At 46.5% G+C, this 17,236-nt stretch overlaps 1 protein-coding gene across 1 annotated transcript in view; it reads right to left on the bottom strand.

Moving 5' to 3' along the window:
* Positions 1-9,836: 9,836 nt before the first annotated feature.
* Positions 9,837-17,236, bottom strand: part of LOC135898313 (RNA transcription, translation and transport factor protein) — a 74,591-nt gene continuing 67,191 nt past the window's right edge. Inside the window, exon 8 of the mRNA XM_065427196.1 lies at positions 9,837-10,125. Coding sequence (XP_065283268.1) covers positions 9,971-10,125 — 155 coding nt within the window. The 3' untranslated portion in view covers positions 9,837-9,970. The remainder of the gene's footprint in view (positions 10,126-17,236) is intronic.

The following is a 17,236-nucleotide window of genomic DNA, read 5'->3' as shown; positions in this document are numbered from 1 at the left end:
ACCGCGGCAATGCTAGGCCTAGCTGCTTCGATGTTCACTGTTAAGCTTCTTGCCGTTCTGTGCCGTGTTTGGGTGCTGACTCCGCCTTAGTACTCCGCCTCATCAATCGCTTCGAAGGTCAGAAAGCACGGCGCGCTGCATAATGCTGGTTCCTGAAAGTCAGCGTCGCCTCAGTACAGCAATGTTACGTGGTGAGGAATACGCGAAAGTATCGCGGTGAAGCATAACAGCGTGGGAAAGGGGAATTGTCACGTATACAGTACGTATTTCTTAATTATACACGCGTGCACGTACGAGCACCGATATGCTTAATAGGTGTACTGGCAGGCCTTCATGGCTTTTTCGGATGCGCCTGTGGCGATTTGAGCCTTTAATGGCCAGCAAAAGACAGGCATTCATTTTTTCTCACCTGGCCGATTTTTTCGGGCGTTTTCGCTTTACCTTGGGATTTAAATCGGACGTTGACTGTACAACTGACCAAGAAGATGCTTCAAATGGTCCATGGGGCGAACGAGCGGTGGAAGGAGGATGAGAACAGAAAGGACCTACGCATTAAGGAATGAACGGGAAAGGAAAGGGGCTGCTGCCATTTTGAAGGAGCTTAAGCTCAAAAAACAAAGTGCTGGCTGAAGCCGAGATGCAGGTGTCCCTAATCCAAACCAAAATAACCTCTTTAAAGCAGTGAAACACAACACTGAGGCGTTGTATGTCAGGACAGTTAACATACCAGCAATAGAGAGAGAATCTCACTTGTGACAAAGTTCGGGCTTCATACCAATGAGGTTACTTAGATGAGTTGATAGAATTAGCTCATACTTGAAAATGTTTACTTCTGTATGCATTTTTTTATACCGGTGTCACACGGCGCACTTTTGCTCACGATCAAGCCCGGTTCGGATCAAAACTCTCTACTGCGATTACCTAACTTCCTCGCGCAGCTTGCGCAAAGGAGCTAATGACGACAGAGACATTCGATCCGGATCAAGCTTGACTGCTATCAAAAGTGCCCTGTGTGACACCAGTGTTAGTCGTATTAGTCGTATACGTGAGAATGTTCGACTCGAATTGCAATGGGTTTTACCTTTTTTCTCGTAAATATTTTATCCGCTGTGCACCCCTTTCTTCCGTTTTCTTTTTGAATAAAATAAATACTACTCCTTAGTGTTCAAAATGGATTAAGTCATTTTTATTATTTTTTTACATGCTCACTAGAGAGCGACAGCAGCAGTTGACATGGTGTCAGCCCGTCTTGACATAAAACAAAGTTCTGTGTCACTCGGTAAATTTGGAAATGTCAACTTGGTAGACACCCTGCAGGTGAACCATTTGCTCCCCGATGACGGCGCTTTTCAGGATAGCGTAGTCTAGTGCGGGCGACGCCATCAGTCACGGGGGCGGAGTGCCCGCGAAAGCGTGGCTGGCTTCGCTTAATTCGTGCCGCTGACGCGAAGATACTGTTGACGTGGCATAAAATTGTATCGTTCGTCACCAACTCCTAAATTTCATCAAAATGAATTGTTTTTTCATTCAAACGTGCTTTTTTTCGATAGCCTCATAATTAGGAAAATTCTGCAACTCCTTTCCTTGCAAGAAAAACCAATTAGCGACTGTACTCATTTGCATAAAAAAATCAAATTTCAATATAACGTAGCAATGTGCCAATTTGAGTTAATTCAATATATCGAGGTTTTTTGTATCTGAAATGTTCATTATTGATAAGTGTAGGTGATGGTTACATTACATCATGGCTGGATGTCCTTTTTCCTTAGGTTACATAGTCGAATCTCGTGACAAAATTGAATGTGATCGAAAATACCTTCGTTAAATTCAATATTCATAAGTACACCACTGATATCAGTGGGGAAAACGAAATCCTTTAAAGCATGTAAAAAGCAAAAAACAAATACAGTGGAAAAAGAACGAGGGCATACAGAGCGCTACTTCCAACTGAATTTATTGTACACGGTCGTCCACTTCCAATTTGAACACGGCTCCGGGCGGCTGGCGCTCTGCGGAGCGCCGGCCGCATGGAGCCGTGTTCAAATTGGAAGTGGACGACCGTGTACAAGAAAGCCCGTATTCGCGCCGTGCACGTAAAGCCCCTCAATTTTCCAAAAGTAGCGCCATTCTTAGATCTTTCCGCCACCCCGCTCACCCAGGCGCTTCCTCCTCCACTCCTCCTGTCGCCCCAGCCTCCTCCGCTCCCCCATTGGCCAATCTGTGTCACGTGAAAGCGGGCCCCGCGCTTTTGTATATTTTTTTCTTTCCGGCGCAGAGCAGGCGCCGCGCTTTTGTATATCTTTTCTTTCCAGCGCGCTGCGACTCCCAATCTTGGGCCTGCGACCCCCATTTTTGGGCCTCCGCGACGAAGTACGGCAGGCGGTTTGAAGGAGCGCGGTAGTTTTATACAATGTGTTAGGGCCGAGTGCTTAATTGCGATGCCGTGCTGCTGCGCCTACGGTTGCCACAACAGACCCAGTGACGGCAAAAAGCTTTTTGTTTTACCATCCGCCGGGCGCAACGCAAAACGAAGAAAAGTGTGGATTCACAAGATCGGGCGGGCTGACTTCGAGCAAGTGGCAAAGAACGCGCGGCTTTGTTAAGTGACACGGCTCCTCCAACCTCTTCTTTTGACGCCCGTGTCAAAACGGGCCCGTGTCCAGTGCATTGGGGGTGCGTTAAAGAACCCCAGCTGCAAAAAAAATTAATCCAGAGCCCCCATTATGGCGTGCCTTATGAGATCGTGGTGTTGGGATGTAAAACCCAAGAATCAACTTTTCTTCTGTCTTGTGTGCCTTGACTGTTCCAGTTAACGCAACACTGCTTCCTTGTGAAAACTTACAACGCAAAAGAATACAGACGCACGTAGTATACAGAGATAAAATTAGCACTTCAACAAAAGTGTTGCTGGTGCCAATGAGGGAGGGGGATAATTATTTTCTGAACCTCTTTCCAGTTGTCCCATCAAGTTCCTTCTTTCTTTTCTATCAAATTCTAACCATTTGCACTGTAATAAATAAATAACGATTTCATATGCTGGTAAGTTGTTAAAATTATCTATACCGCCTATGTGTGAAAACGTTGCTCATGGCCACCACAACCTGTGCATGAGCTACGTACATCTGTAAAAGGCGCGGAACAGAAACGGCCCTGCTGCCAGGCATTGCTGACCGCAGACAGTCGGAATCTCTCACGCGCCGGCCGAACAAAAGCATCCTGCAGGTACGTAAATTAACCTACGAAACCACGTGCACATACTTTCGCGCTGTCAAAACCTGAAACTCTGGTAATTACTCGCGTGTCTGAGCACACCGCGTGCTTGTGTCGTGTTTCAGCAACACGAACTTTCAACGTGCGCGCGCTTTACGCCTTAAATACGCCTTGAATAATGGTGCTTTTCTCTATTTCTTCCGCAAATCCGACACGACATTCTTAAGGCCAGTTACCGACTGACAAAGCAAGACCTAGATTGAAAAAACTGCTCCGCAGGACTCGAACGAACTTTTCCGCGGATTTCCTCCCGTAGCGTGTTAGCCGTCGTCTGCTACGGCAGGCCCACTGCCGGCGGCGCCGAGCGGAGGAGGAGAGAAGTGAATGGCGCTACTTTGGGAGATTGAGGGGCTTTACGTGCACGCCGACGGACGCGCCACTGGTGGCGGCCTTGCGCAGAACACGCGGGAGAGGAGCCTGGCGCACGCCGTAGTTTGTTGTGCCGTTGATCGTGCTTCTCTGTCTTATTCGCGTTTTCAGAGCAACATAGGCAACACCATTCGCACGTGTGGGGTGGCCAAAGCTTCAGGGAATGTCGAAGAAGAATTGTTGCAGGGTGGAGGGCTCAAATACCGGTGAAAACGTGCCGGCGATACGGTTCTAATCATTCCCGGCAAAGCCTCATCAGCGGGAGCAACGGTAGCAAAAATTCGCAAAAATTCGCAACGGTAGCAAAAATTTCCCTTCGTCGCTTCGAAGGGAAATTTCTTGTTCTCATCCTTTCCTTTGTCTCGTCGGTGTTTTTTTCCACTTGATCATAGTTAGACGCGTGAGCAACGAAGTTCGTCTGCAGTGCAGCATGAGGTTTAGAGGCATTTCGCTGAAGTTCGGAATGCTGTTTGCCACTTATATTGTTTTCCTCTTCTTTACCGCGTTGCGCTAGCTAGGCAGCACGACTGCACGAGCGCATTGCGTTGTATGTTAAAGCTACTGAAGTTTGCAAGAACTGAAATTGTTGGTTTCATGTGGCGCGATAAATCCTCGCACCAGCTGTTGCGCACTTCATGTTTTTACATCTATTTTATGCGTGGCTTTGCGCATGTTTAACTGTTGCTAGTTGCTCCATGCATAACTCTTGTCGATTCTTTTGAGCTGCGAAGTTTTCACCCTGCCTTGTTTGTAATGGGTATAAATCACGCTGTCTCTTATCGGAATGTACCAAGGAAGTGCTTCTTTAACAGCTTTATTCTTTTCACCCAAGGGCATCTTAGATATTGTTTGAGTTTTTGGAAATGTGTTTAGAAAATAGGTAGGTCAGGGCGAGAATTGCTAATAGCTGCTGCATAGGGTATTTTTGTTCCATTTCTTGCTGAAAAGTTCGTGTCCCGTTTGGGAAGTCATCACACCTCGATGCTGCCTGAGCAAACTTAACACGATGAGTGATTTGTTTCACAAAGTAGTCCCTTCTTGCATGTGAGTTTTGTACTCGGCTGAATTCTTTCTTATAGTTACGCTGCAGACGACTAAACCGGGCCTTGCCGCCAGCGCTCATCTACTTCGACTGGCGCTACTCTGCCTTTAAATATATCATGTGGCACCTCTTTCTAGTAATATAAAGAAAGAAGTACTGAAAAGTTAGTCAGTCTTTAGCTTTGTACGTTTTCAAGCAGCTCCCTTGGGGAATTTAACATTGCACAAACTGCAGTGGGAACGGTAGTTCATCGGCGTATGCGGCAGAATTGCATCGGCGGTACAGCACTAACACGCACTTTTATTAACCCGTGTGTTTGGTGACTTCGTTGGCTAGTGTACACGTTTCTATCAGTAAATTGACAATTACTCTTCTTGAGGCGACTTCGACTGCACTTACTCGGCGATGTCACATGTATTCATCGGCAGAAAAATCACAACGGCATATGCAGAGATTGCACCGTGCGGATTTGTTTGATATAAGTCTGCACTAACGACGGGTGCTTATTATTCAGGTGCAGAAGCAGCATTGCGGCAAGGGTAGAATAAAAAAAACCATCGAGAGATCGCATCACTCAACAAAATTTATCGGCTAGTGAACATGAGCTCCACGTCATGTAAATGGGGTTCATGACGTTTGTCTGTGGGACACACCTTGCACGTATGAGGACCCCATGTTGTCCCAAACACCGGTAGCATCGTGTTCATACCCGTTCGCACAGAGGTCAGCATTTTCCCAACAGCTGTCACTGCAGAAGAAGCAGCCTGGCACCCGAACAAAGGAGAAATCACAGCCGCGAACTTCAGCCATCCTTGCTGCAAAGGGTTGTCGTCTGCTACTGCTCCCGCGTGTACTGTTGGAAGTGTCCGCTAGGTGGCTTTCAGTGGCGCCTCTATAGGCGGTGCACGAGGTGTATATAAACATTCACCATTCATAGCCACAGCACATGTGTCAGAAAACATTCCATATCTAGATACAGAAGTCGGAGTTACTCGTCATCAAGCCAAGAAGAAAGAAAAGAGAATGTATGCATCAGCATCGACGGGACGACCATAACACCAACCACACAAGTACGTATCCTGTTAAAACTTTTTGTGCACAAGATGAATATGTTCCAACTAGGCCGACTTGCAGTTATGCACGTATCCTGGGTGTCATCTTCCAAAGCAATGGCAAGGCGGGGGCGTCGATCGACAAAATCAAGGTTTCAACGGAACAAATTTCGAACATGATCAGAAGAGTCACAAACAGACAAAGGGGATTAAAGGAGGACGATGCACTGACGCTCGTCCAGGCCTTCGTGACGTCGCGCATCGTTTACGCGGCGCCGTACCTCAAGTCACTGAAGAAAGACAGGGACCAGTTGAACGTCATTAGAGAGTTTTAGATTAGCGCACGCAAGCGGCTTGGGTACGCAACAACTAGGGGCTACGGTACTGCGCATGCGCAGACCCCGACGTCACGGTACTGCGCATGCGCAGACCCCTACGTCAGGGTCTGCGCATGCGCAGTGCCGTCGCCCCTATTTCTTGCGTACGCAAGCCGCTTGCGTGCCCTAGTCTAAAACTCTCTATTATACGCAAGGCAACCAAGATGGCGCTGGGCATTCCGAAGCATTCTTCGACCGACAAGCTTCTCGGCATGGCCAAACACAACGTCGTCGAAGAGTTAATAGAAGCTCATCTGTCTAATCAAAGAGTTCGACTCAATCAGACGTCGGCGGGACGTCGCGTTCTTGCCGAGTTAGGCTGGCAAGGGGCAGAGCGGACGGAAACAGGACCATTACCCAGGTTGTCGGCGCATAAAATCCACAGTAAGCCACTGCCTAGAAACATGAGATCGGGTCGTAACGACGGCCGCAGAGGGGCTCGTATAGCGGCCTTGACGGAGACTTTGGGTCAAATAGTAGAAGAGGAAGAGGGGGTCACTTTCTTCACAGACGCTTCGGTACTAAAGTTTTCATCGAAAGCCACGCTGGCAGTTACGAAGCAGGATGTGCTCGTAACCCGCGCCTCCATCAAGACGTCTTTTTCGGAGGTGGCAGAAGAGGCCACGATAGCGCTAGCACTCGTGCAGCCCAAGGTGGGAAGAATTGTCACCGACTCGCAAAAGGCGTAAAACAACTACAGAAAGGGGTGGGTGTCTCTTGCAGCACTAGATATTCTCAAAAGTAAATGCGACGTACCTGAAAGGAAAGTTGAGTTAATATGGGCACCAGCTCACTCCGGGCTGGAGAGCAACGAACTTGCCCACCAGTTCGCCCGAGAGATGGAACACCGGGTAGAGGAAGGTGAGCCACAGTCCATAATTAGTTATAGAGATATTACAAAACATTATAAGACGGAGAGGTGCCGTTACCCTGATCCTCACAAATCGCTTAGCACAGAACAGCAAGCGATCTACAGGCAGGTACAGGCAGGATCCTTCCCGCACCCTTACCTTCAAAACAACATGTACCCGGAAAGGTACGAGGACGATTGTAACTTCTGCAAAACTCAGTTAGGCATGCTCCAACATGTCATTGGAGTATGCGATTTCATCAAGGCAATCCCCCCACCTCTTACCTGCCCCACTACCCTACCCCATCCCTCATCCACCCTTACCGAGCGATGGGAGACCTTGCTAACCAGCACCGCCCTGGAAGACCAGCTCGTCCTGATCTCCAGGGGCCAGGCAGCTAGGGAAGCATATGGGTCCCGTGAAGAGGGAACCACTTCCAACGGCGGCGTCTAAGATGTCAAGCTCGGCTCAATAAAGTTGTCTCTCTCTCTCTCTAGACAGCCGACTAACACCATTACCCATCGAGGCGACGTCCAAGACGCACACTGGTATAAAAAACATACCCACATAGTGTCCTGCCAATGCGTCGTCTATAAAGTGCCACTTTCTTGTGAACGTGTTTGCATCGGTCAAACACGCCGATGTATCAATAATCGCCTGCAAGAATATGCTAACAACTTGAAGTTAAAGTTGGGCAGCAATATGCCTTTGCACTGTGTGCCATATGCGAGTTCACCTTTTCTATACCAAACTGCTAGGATCAGGAGCTGCAGGGATCGGACCACGCAAGAAATCTTTGAAGCGTCGTGTATTGAACAGCATGGCGCTAGTTACGTTGACGAAACTAGTGCCAAGCTGGTTGCCAAGTGTGTCACTCTCAAGGAAAGAGCTCGATTAAGTGATGCAGTGCACCAGCTTTTCTGATTATTCTCTTTGTCTCCTGTATTTCTTTCCTCTTCCTAGAGTTTTTACACATGCGTTTTTGGTGCCTCGGTGTTTTAGACCATATTTATCATCTGTTTTGACTTTTTATTTGCCAGGGAAGTGCTTTGAGTGTTTCATGGTGCTATTTTCCTTTTACGTAATTTTTGCATTGCCATTTTATCCTTTCAGTTATCTTTTTTTTAGCTACAATGTTCTTTTGTTTTGTTTTATATTATTGTCACGGCATTGTTTTCTATGAGGGCGTCTTGTTTATTCAACCCACCGTGGTTGCTTAGTGGCTATGGCGTTGGGCTGCTAAGCATGAGGTGGAGGGATCGAATCCTGGCCATGGCGGCCGTACTTTGATGGTGGTCCAAATTTCCGGAGTCCCCCAATACAGCATGCCTCATAATGAGAATGTGGTTTTGGCATGAAAAACTGCATAATTTAATTAATTTGTTTACCCGTGTGCGGTTCGAGCGTTGCCTTGATGGGCAATGGTGTTAGCTATCTAGATACGGAATGTTTTCTGACACATGTGCTATGGCTGTGAATGGTGGATGCTTATATACAGGCTTCCTTGCACAATAAATTCAGTTGGAAATAGTGCTCTCTATGTTCTCATCCATTCTTTCCACTGTCCGTGTTTTTTGCGCTTTGCCTGCCTTAAAATCTCACCATACCAGCTAGCTTGAATAGTGACCCTAGTTCAAAACAAAATGTGATTGGGTCTATGCAAAATAAGCGTACCTGTGATTTGTGCTTTCGGTGGGCAAGCAAAAGGTCTCCTGCCAATTCTGAGAGCTCGTAGGTGTAATAACATGCCAACAATTGGTATGTCTACAAGAATAAGTTGCATACATACGTTTCAGACCATTGTTAATATGCAACTGTGCCATCAATGTGGTCGCGCGAATCAGCTCGTTGGCTTATTGGCTATGGGACATCCAAACCACCGGCCACAATGTTGCACATGCGTCTATGAATAATATATCCTAAGAAGACAACAATGACAACACCAAGGAAAGCACAGGGAAAATTATCTGCAGTTCATGATTGAATGAATGACTGAATGACCAAGAAAGTCCTTTCTGAAAACCATATTGAGATACGAGTGAAAGAATTTAGCATGCACTAGGAACTTTATGGCATGGGAAAAATATGTTCCATGACCTTTGAGCAGACACAGGTAAGCGAGATTATGCTTTGAATCTTAAGAGTGCTGTAACCTGGAGGATGGCGTCTAGCGGACTGCTTAAAAGAATGTTGAAGGTTGTATGAGATTCTCTGTGACAGTATTGCTATGCTGCATCTTCTATCATAGCCGGGTTCACTGTAGGTTGATTGATTATATTAATTTAATGTTTTCTGCCACTGCCCTGCCTCTCAGGAAGTCCCAGTAGAGTTCCAAACCATGAAGCTTTCTTCGTCTATTATACACATTTCTATATTGCACATGACAGTTAAATACAGCTACAGCAAAGCTGTATAAGTGTGTTCCGGATACAAGGGACCTGTTTTCTGGCTGTTCTTAGCAGTTCATCACCAATGCCCTGGTTAGACTTGTATTGGGGCTAAAACGTAGACTGTGTTGCTGAGCACGCATCAGTTTTCACCACTGAAGCCGTACAAACTACCAGCTGAACCCCAATGTAGAGCTGGCAAAACGTGATGTGAGCAGCAAAAATTATGGATTACTGGCTGAAAAAACACTGCACAGACATTGTTGTTGGTAAGGTACACTAGGTATAATAATTGATACTTACAGATGCACCAGCCAGGATGCAGGATAATTACATCAGCCCTCTTTCGAAGCAAAAATTCAGGACTCGGATGCAGGTTGCATTGCTGGCTGACAGCACACGGCCGGACACCAGCCATGCCCTCATGAGAATGGCTGTCAAGTTCCACTTAACAGCTGTGTTCTAAAAGACAACAAACTCGAGAAGCGTATCTGCTAGGCAGCTTTATGCACAACACTGAACAGGACCAGCAGACAGTTCATACACATGCACGCACACACACAGATGCGTCCATTTGAGAGAGCGAGCAGGCACTGGAGTATGGCGGTGGTGGTGGATGCGTCTAGCGCCCCACTTTTCCCAGCCGGGTGTCGGTCTTTGGGTTTGCCGTGATGGCCTGCACGGCCACAATGGCTTCGTTTATGCGAGTCTGCAGGTCACGCAGGTCCTGCACGTAGAGCAGCCGTAGCACCTTGGCCGCTTGGTTCAGCACAGGGTCTGCAGGATAATCAGTCTGGTCAGCCAGAACTTCCAAGGTACCGCAAAAGTTGCCACCAATTGGCTGATACGGTTTACCGTAATTTCTCTTCATTTCTATTGCAGCTTACAGGGGCCCTGAACTACCTCTCAAGCTCAGTGAAAAAACAGATTTCGCAGATGGCATACGCTGCTGCGAACATCTCGGCCAAAGTTTGCACTTGTGCATGGTGTGTGTGGGGGCTCACAAATGCAGTGTAAAGTCATCTTTTCCTCGAGCACTCTCTTTTCAAACAGAAGCCCTCTCCTCATCCATTTTGGGGTTTCCAGTGGCTGCCATATTTCGTCCCATAGCAGATTCCCATTCACGGCTGCCATTAGCCAATAGCTGGAATCGGTCTAGAAGCACGAGCAGATGATGGTTGGCTCACGCTTCCCTGCGCCTGCCTGTGTAGGAATGAAACTTTGGCTACACAGCTAATCGATGTCGTAGCTGTCGGGCCTTGCTAATGTCTGTCAGTCTGGAACACCCAACTAGCCTTGAACAACACGGAACTTAAGACCAGACAATAAATACGCTACGCCTGCTGCGCAATGTATGGCTGTTAGCATCTACAAAGGACACGTACCAGTGCGAGCTTACTCTCGCCTGCTTCTGGCTAGACGTGCTCCGTATTGAGTGCTACATAGTGCACAATCTGGATTTACCTGCTATCTGTGCAGAAGAAAGCCGGTTCGCACCACATGGCACTGTCTGGTTGGAGCATGCGCTCGAACCATGGCGTGTGCTTACAGTTGAGCGTGGCTGCGTCTGCTGCATAGCGTAAATACTGTGGGCGCCTTGACGAGCCTTCTTATCATAACAGCTTATCGCCACCGGCACTCCCCCACTCCTTTATGAATATGGGACATTGAGGGCAACTGATAAAGCTATATACCGTGCTTGAAGTATCTATGCTTTCTAAGTCTTCTCGAAAAATTATTTCAGTAATGTATTCCTGTAAGTTACCACACTCCTTTGAACACGTTTTTGAGGCCTCAAAGAATGTTCTTCAGTCCCCTTCAAGTTCTTTTGCTATTGTACGTATTCTTTTATATATTTACTGTGCTAGCGTGGCCTTCAACATGTGTCACATATTTGTGTCTAGTGCAATTTCCCTCATGTACTAACTAGAACTTTGTTCTCAATTGTGAGTTGTGGCCTCTTTACAGGGTGCAATAGACATTGCTTGTTTATTAACAGACACATTCTCAGTGCCAGAAGTAACAAGCGAGCATGCGTGACTGCTGCTATTTTTGAAGACTACTTGTGCTTTCTGGTTAGGCGGTCTAAGGCAAAGAATCAGCAAGTGCCTTCCGTAATTGACAATTGTCCGAGCCACGGGAAGATCGACAACCTCAATGCGATCACTGTGGAATTTTTGCCTGCGAGCACAACCGCGGTACTGCAACCGATGGATCAGGGCATCATTGAGACCACCCGGAAGCTGTGCCGCAAGGCTCTTTTGCAGCGCATGCTCACAGCGTATGACGCCAGCAAGAGGTACAACATTGATTTGCTTGGTGCGATCCATGTGCTGTGCTTTTCACGAAAAGAACTCGCACCTTCAAAAGTCGCCAACTGCTTTGCACGTCGACTTTTCCTGTGCTGTCATCAGTGACCCTGACGATGACCAGCCTGACGATCTGTATGAGGCTGTTCATAAAATTGCTGGCCAAGAGGTAGAAAGCGACTTCGAAACATTCGCTTTGGGTGGTGCTGCTGCACCCGTGGTCGCCCCAGCGACGAAAGTGGAAATACTAATTGACACTGTTGGTGGCCCTGACGAAGACGCAGAGCCGGCGGATGAAGAGCCATGTGAAGTGCTAGCTTTGATGCTGATGTGGAAGTACCTATGCCTGCTGCAAAATAAAGTTGAATGCATGGGCAGCAAACATGGCCTCGTGCAATGTTTGGTAAAATTAGAGCAGGGGTTGCTCGCATCCGGTGAGAACTGAAACAGCGAAAGCTCACTGCCTTTTTTGCACCGAACTAAAGTTTTGCTTCACTGAATACTTTGTGTTTTGACTTCCTTGCAGTTGCGGTGCAACTAAAGCTCAACTGCTTTAGCTTTTCTCGAGTGGTCGCTTATATCGAATTACTGCTTATAAAATTTTTTTTGGCTGTCCCGTTGACTTTTTCAGAACGAAGAACTACTGTAGTTTCGTCCTCTGCATGCGCAACGTGAAAACAAGCAGACGGAACGAAAATGCATCCCTCTTGCTACGATACAAAGTAAAACGAACACATGCAGACATTTGGTTTGTATGTTTAAACTTCAATTCATTGAATGAAGCAACAGATTAAACATATAACTGACGTTGCTTGAGAACTGAGAAGAACGGCGCACCTAACATGTATAAGGCCTATCTTGAAATATGCCTGTACGCTATGGGACCCCACTCAAACATGTCTGATCAATAAACTTGAAAAAATTCAGAACATAGCAGCCAGGTTCATCTGGGTAGGAACTATAGTTGCAGTGAAATGAAAAATGAGCTGAATTGGGAATCACTTTCGTCACACCAAAAGAAATTGCAGTTAAAACTTTTATACCAAATATTTAATAACAAAACTGGAATTGATAGCGAAAGTTACTTAAAACAGCCAAATTATATATCTAAACGGACTGACCACAAGTACAAAATTAGGGTATACCAGGCCAGGACGAACCTGTATGCAAATTCGTTTTTTTGTAAAAACTATCGCTCAGTGGAATCGACTGATGTGTGAGGAAGTGTGCAGTGTGAATAAAGATGTATTTTCAATATTGTAACCCGCCCGCTGTAGTGCAAACAGGGGCAAACAGCATTCGGTGTGAAATTTTAGCCTTTTTCCACGGCGTGCAGCGATGTACAGTTAAACATGAATATACAGAGCTTCAATAGAATGAAACTCTCGATATAACCAACTATTTAACTTTCCAAAGCCTCTTGTCCATAGAGCACCATGTACTCGGAACTCAGAAAAGAAATGCAGAGACAACGAATGCAAACTACCATGGATGCAAATCATCAAATTACCGTAAAAACCGGAATATAGGTCGAACTTTATTTCAAAAAACCATCGCGAAAAGTTGACCCTCGACTAATATACCGGACATTGGCGGAAAAACTACGGAAGTCTTGCAACAATGGGCAGATAAAGTAAACAGCCGCCTTCGCCATCGCCATCATCAGCAGCGCGGCGTTGGTTCTTTATTCTATGGCGTGGCGACATTGTGGCACCGGCATTTTGCGTTTCCACTGTCGCAAAGTTATATTAATTAAAGGCTGCATTTTCATTTTGTTTCAAAATGAGCGGAAGCCGACGTCAATTCACCGTCGCCTTCAAGAAAAAGGCGATTGAGTACGTGGAAGCCCACGGCAACCTGGCGGCACAGCGCGGACTTGGAATATCCGAAAATACGAAAGCTTGCAGCAACCAAAAGAAAACGTCATTTCGTGGCCGGATCGCAGCGGACTGCAGAACTAGAAGGCAAGGTTGCGGAGTCCGTCCGAGAGCTGCGTGTAAGATCGCTGCCTGTTGTCGAATGCATTCGTTTGAAAGCGGTAGAGAGCGCACGCGCCTATGGACTGGACAGCGAGAAGCACTCGTCATCCAACTCTGTTCAAACGTGTTGCTCTGGTTCGGAGTAGCGCTTGCGGACTTCATGCCCTTCTGTGTACTGTACACCCGACGAATTTTTAACAGTATTCGCGACCGTTGACCCGCGCGTTTGTCAGCACCTTTTATCATCACGGCACGGAGCGGCGAAATAGCGATAGTAAGGGCATGTGTACACATGCGCGTATCTCGTTTGTTTCGCTGCTCAACGCCGTTAATACGGTATTGACAAGCACGCAGGTCGATGGTCGCGCGATACCGCTAAAAACATAGCCAGGTGCACATGCGAGCAGCATTGAAATAAATACTGTCACCATTGTGCAACCCGCTGAGTCGCATTTGTTTATAGGTAAGGGTGTCATGTCTTTCGGTACTTTTGCCACTGAAAAAGATTTTTTTCATTTTTAGAATTCGTTAGTCGGGGGATCGACCTATATTCCGGTCCGACCTATAGTCCGGTTTTTACGGTATTTAATTACAAGCAGCTGTTTGCAAACGCACTTCTCAAACCGCGCGACAAGAGCGACCGCCAAAGTGGAGCCGCATGCTCTGTGTGCTTTAGGTGCGAGTGAAAGTGTGCAAGGGCGAGACAAAAAGTGTGGCGGCTTCTCAAGTGCCACCTTCCCGCACAAGCAAAGGGAAAGTGGGGGAGGAGAGCGAGCTCGCGGTAATGCAATCAAGCGCGCGCAAGGGGGCAGAGTGGGGCGTAAGTTGGTGTGCCTCGGACAAGGCTGCGCATGGCTTAAGAGCAGTTGAGCGCTTACACAGCCATGCACCATGCTCTAGAGGTTATCTGCCGCGTGTGCAAAAGAGACGGCATGGCACCATGTAAACCGTCTTACCACATGTTTAGTAATGGAGGTTGCATAATCTCAAGTTTCAGTGACCCATTGGAGCGAGAGGCAGACATAGCATTCGCTCCCCGTTGCGAGCACTTTTTCTGATAGCGTTGGCCCAGTGCGAGCGATGCTATCAGCCGCGGGGGCGGAGTGCATGCGAAAACATGCCTGACTTCGCTTAATTTGCACCGCCGAGAAGATATCATCGACGTACGCGGCATGGAACTGTACTATTAATCGCCAACTCCTAAATTTATCAAAATGAATTGTTTTGTGATTCAAATTTGCTTCCTTGGATTGCCCGATAATTCCGAAAATTCTGCGACCCCATTCTGTGTAAGAAAAACCAATCAGCAACTGTATATATTTGCATATTTGTTTGAATTTCAATAGAACGAAATTTCGATATAACGAATCAAAGTGCAGATTTTACCGGCTTTGTTATATCGAGATTGAACTGTCATACTTAGCAGACACAATTGTTAGCACGCATTGTATGCACTGTGCTTGTCAGCTCTAAATGACCGGAGCTGGAGAGGGGCCCTTAACCCTTTCAGGGTCAATGATGTAAATATACGGTGCCGCGAACAAGTCCAAAATGGTCAATGCCGTATATTTACGGCGCCGTCAGTACGTTTAAAAGGTGCGCCAATTTCCTCATCTTTTTTCTTTCCCAGCATGTGCTGCCACTCTGTAGGAATACAGGGAACTTTTTTCTCGCACCTCCCTCTGTTGGTTTTCGTTGCATGGTTTATTTAAGAGCTAGTTTGGTCTGGCACATCTATATAATACCGCTCACGCATTGGTGCGCGCACGGGCAGGCGGCGATTTGGGTTTTGTTCCATGGGCAGTTTCGGCTTCTTACGGTCGCAAAACTGATGACTATGTCGTTACTAATCGCTCAAAGGGCGCCCGCCTGTTTCTCGCTCGTTTAGTGCTCACAGGAGTGAGCATAGGATGGATTCCGCCATGCATGTGTTTCCTTTTCTTTTCTTTATTTTGGGGGGAGAGAGACTCGCGATATCTAATTGCCTCTGGTCGGTGATAAGATGAAGATTAGCAGAAGTTTGTCACACGTTTTTTTTGCCTTTCTAACGGGCACACAACCACATAGTTCTCTTGGGTACGCCCACCTAAGCAGTTTGATTAGGCTATGGACGTAAATATTAGCGTAAGAGCAGGAACATTTGAGACTTGCGAAATATTCTCGTCTGTGCATATTCTAAGCCTTGAACTATAACAATGCATCAAAATTTTAATCCTTATAAGTTTATTTCCTTGTTTTATTGTTGCTATTCATGAATAAGGAGTACATATATACCAATGCAAAGTATTTTTTCTCACTTTACGGTGACCCTAGAAAAATTACGGTAAATTTTTTTTTGAAATAGGTCCCTCAGAAGAACTGGAATCTGCAATGAAAAAAATCGACCCTGAACGGTCGCATATGGCAAAAAAAATCGACCATGAAAGGATTAAAGTATTAAATTTAAGCACGCTTGAATATATTTAAATTGGCTTTACTTCGTATCATTAACCATGCACAATCAAAGAACTGAAGCAAAATGAGACTATTCCCATCCCAGTTCTAGCAGACAAACAGCATCAATAGTTATATGTTTGTCAGTTAGTGAAATTTAGTGTCTTTGCCAAGTACACTTTGCTCTATAGTTTCCGATAACCATAGTTCAGTCCGGTAATTGAGGTGCGTCTTGACTGTGGTTAGCATGCCCGTGTAGCTAGGATGATAGTGTCCTGAGCAGGCTTTTACATGGAAAGCTTTAGCGGCACTTGCCCACGAGTGTGAGCTTTGAACTCACATTGCTGTTTTAAGAAAGCCCAGCCTCAATGGCAGTGCTTCAAATATGAGTAAAATGATACTCAGCAGATGGTTGGCACTAACACTGAAACCGGACCTCCTAAGCGACCCTGCTGATGAAAACAGCCATTCTTCCCTGCCAAAGAAATCCCTGTTGCTTTTTAGGCACCAATGCTTCAGCACTGTCAGGGCTTGCAGGGTGTCAATTGGGTGTTGGATGCAATGTCATCTGGTCTTCGTGCGTGAGAATCGATTCAGGTTAATGCTATTTTGCAAATATTGGCTAAAGTAGGGCAAATCAGTTCTGCGGAAGCCCGCAAGGTGGAGGAAGCTTAATGAAAGGAAAAATTGTCATTCACTTGAATATCAACTACAAAGCTACAAAAGAAGCCCCTGCTGGTTTCTCAGAAACTTTGCAGTTGAAGAAAAATGTCTTAGTCCGGGGATCGAACTCGGGACCGTCTCTCTGGGGCGATCACTCTACCATCTGTGCTAACCAGGGAGCTAGGAGATCACGTGCGATGGTAAATTAACCAAAATTTAAAGCACACGGAGACACATCATGGCAAATCAATTCTGCAAAAGCCTAAAGAACCAATTTCAGCAACAAACGGCTGTCGAAGGGTGCAAGACAAGTCTATGCAGCATCTATGTGGAAACAAGGTGAACCCATCTGGAAGTCACCACCATCGTCGTGTACAAGCCACCGAATGAGCAGACTCGGCAGTGCAAGTTCCGCATTCTCACTGACGTCGTGGTCATAAGGACGCTTCGCAGCTCCAACGCAGGCTGCATTGTTCAGTGTTCTCTGGCTCACATCTGATACTG

The sequence above is a fragment of the Dermacentor albipictus genome, chromosome 5 (assembly GCF_038994185.2).
Source record: "Dermacentor albipictus isolate Rhodes 1998 colony chromosome 5, USDA_Dalb.pri_finalv2, whole genome shotgun sequence".
Classification (NCBI taxonomy): Eukaryota; Metazoa; Arthropoda; class Arachnida; order Ixodida; family Ixodidae; genus Dermacentor; species Dermacentor albipictus.
This window is presented reverse-complemented; position numbering and strand designations above follow the sequence as displayed.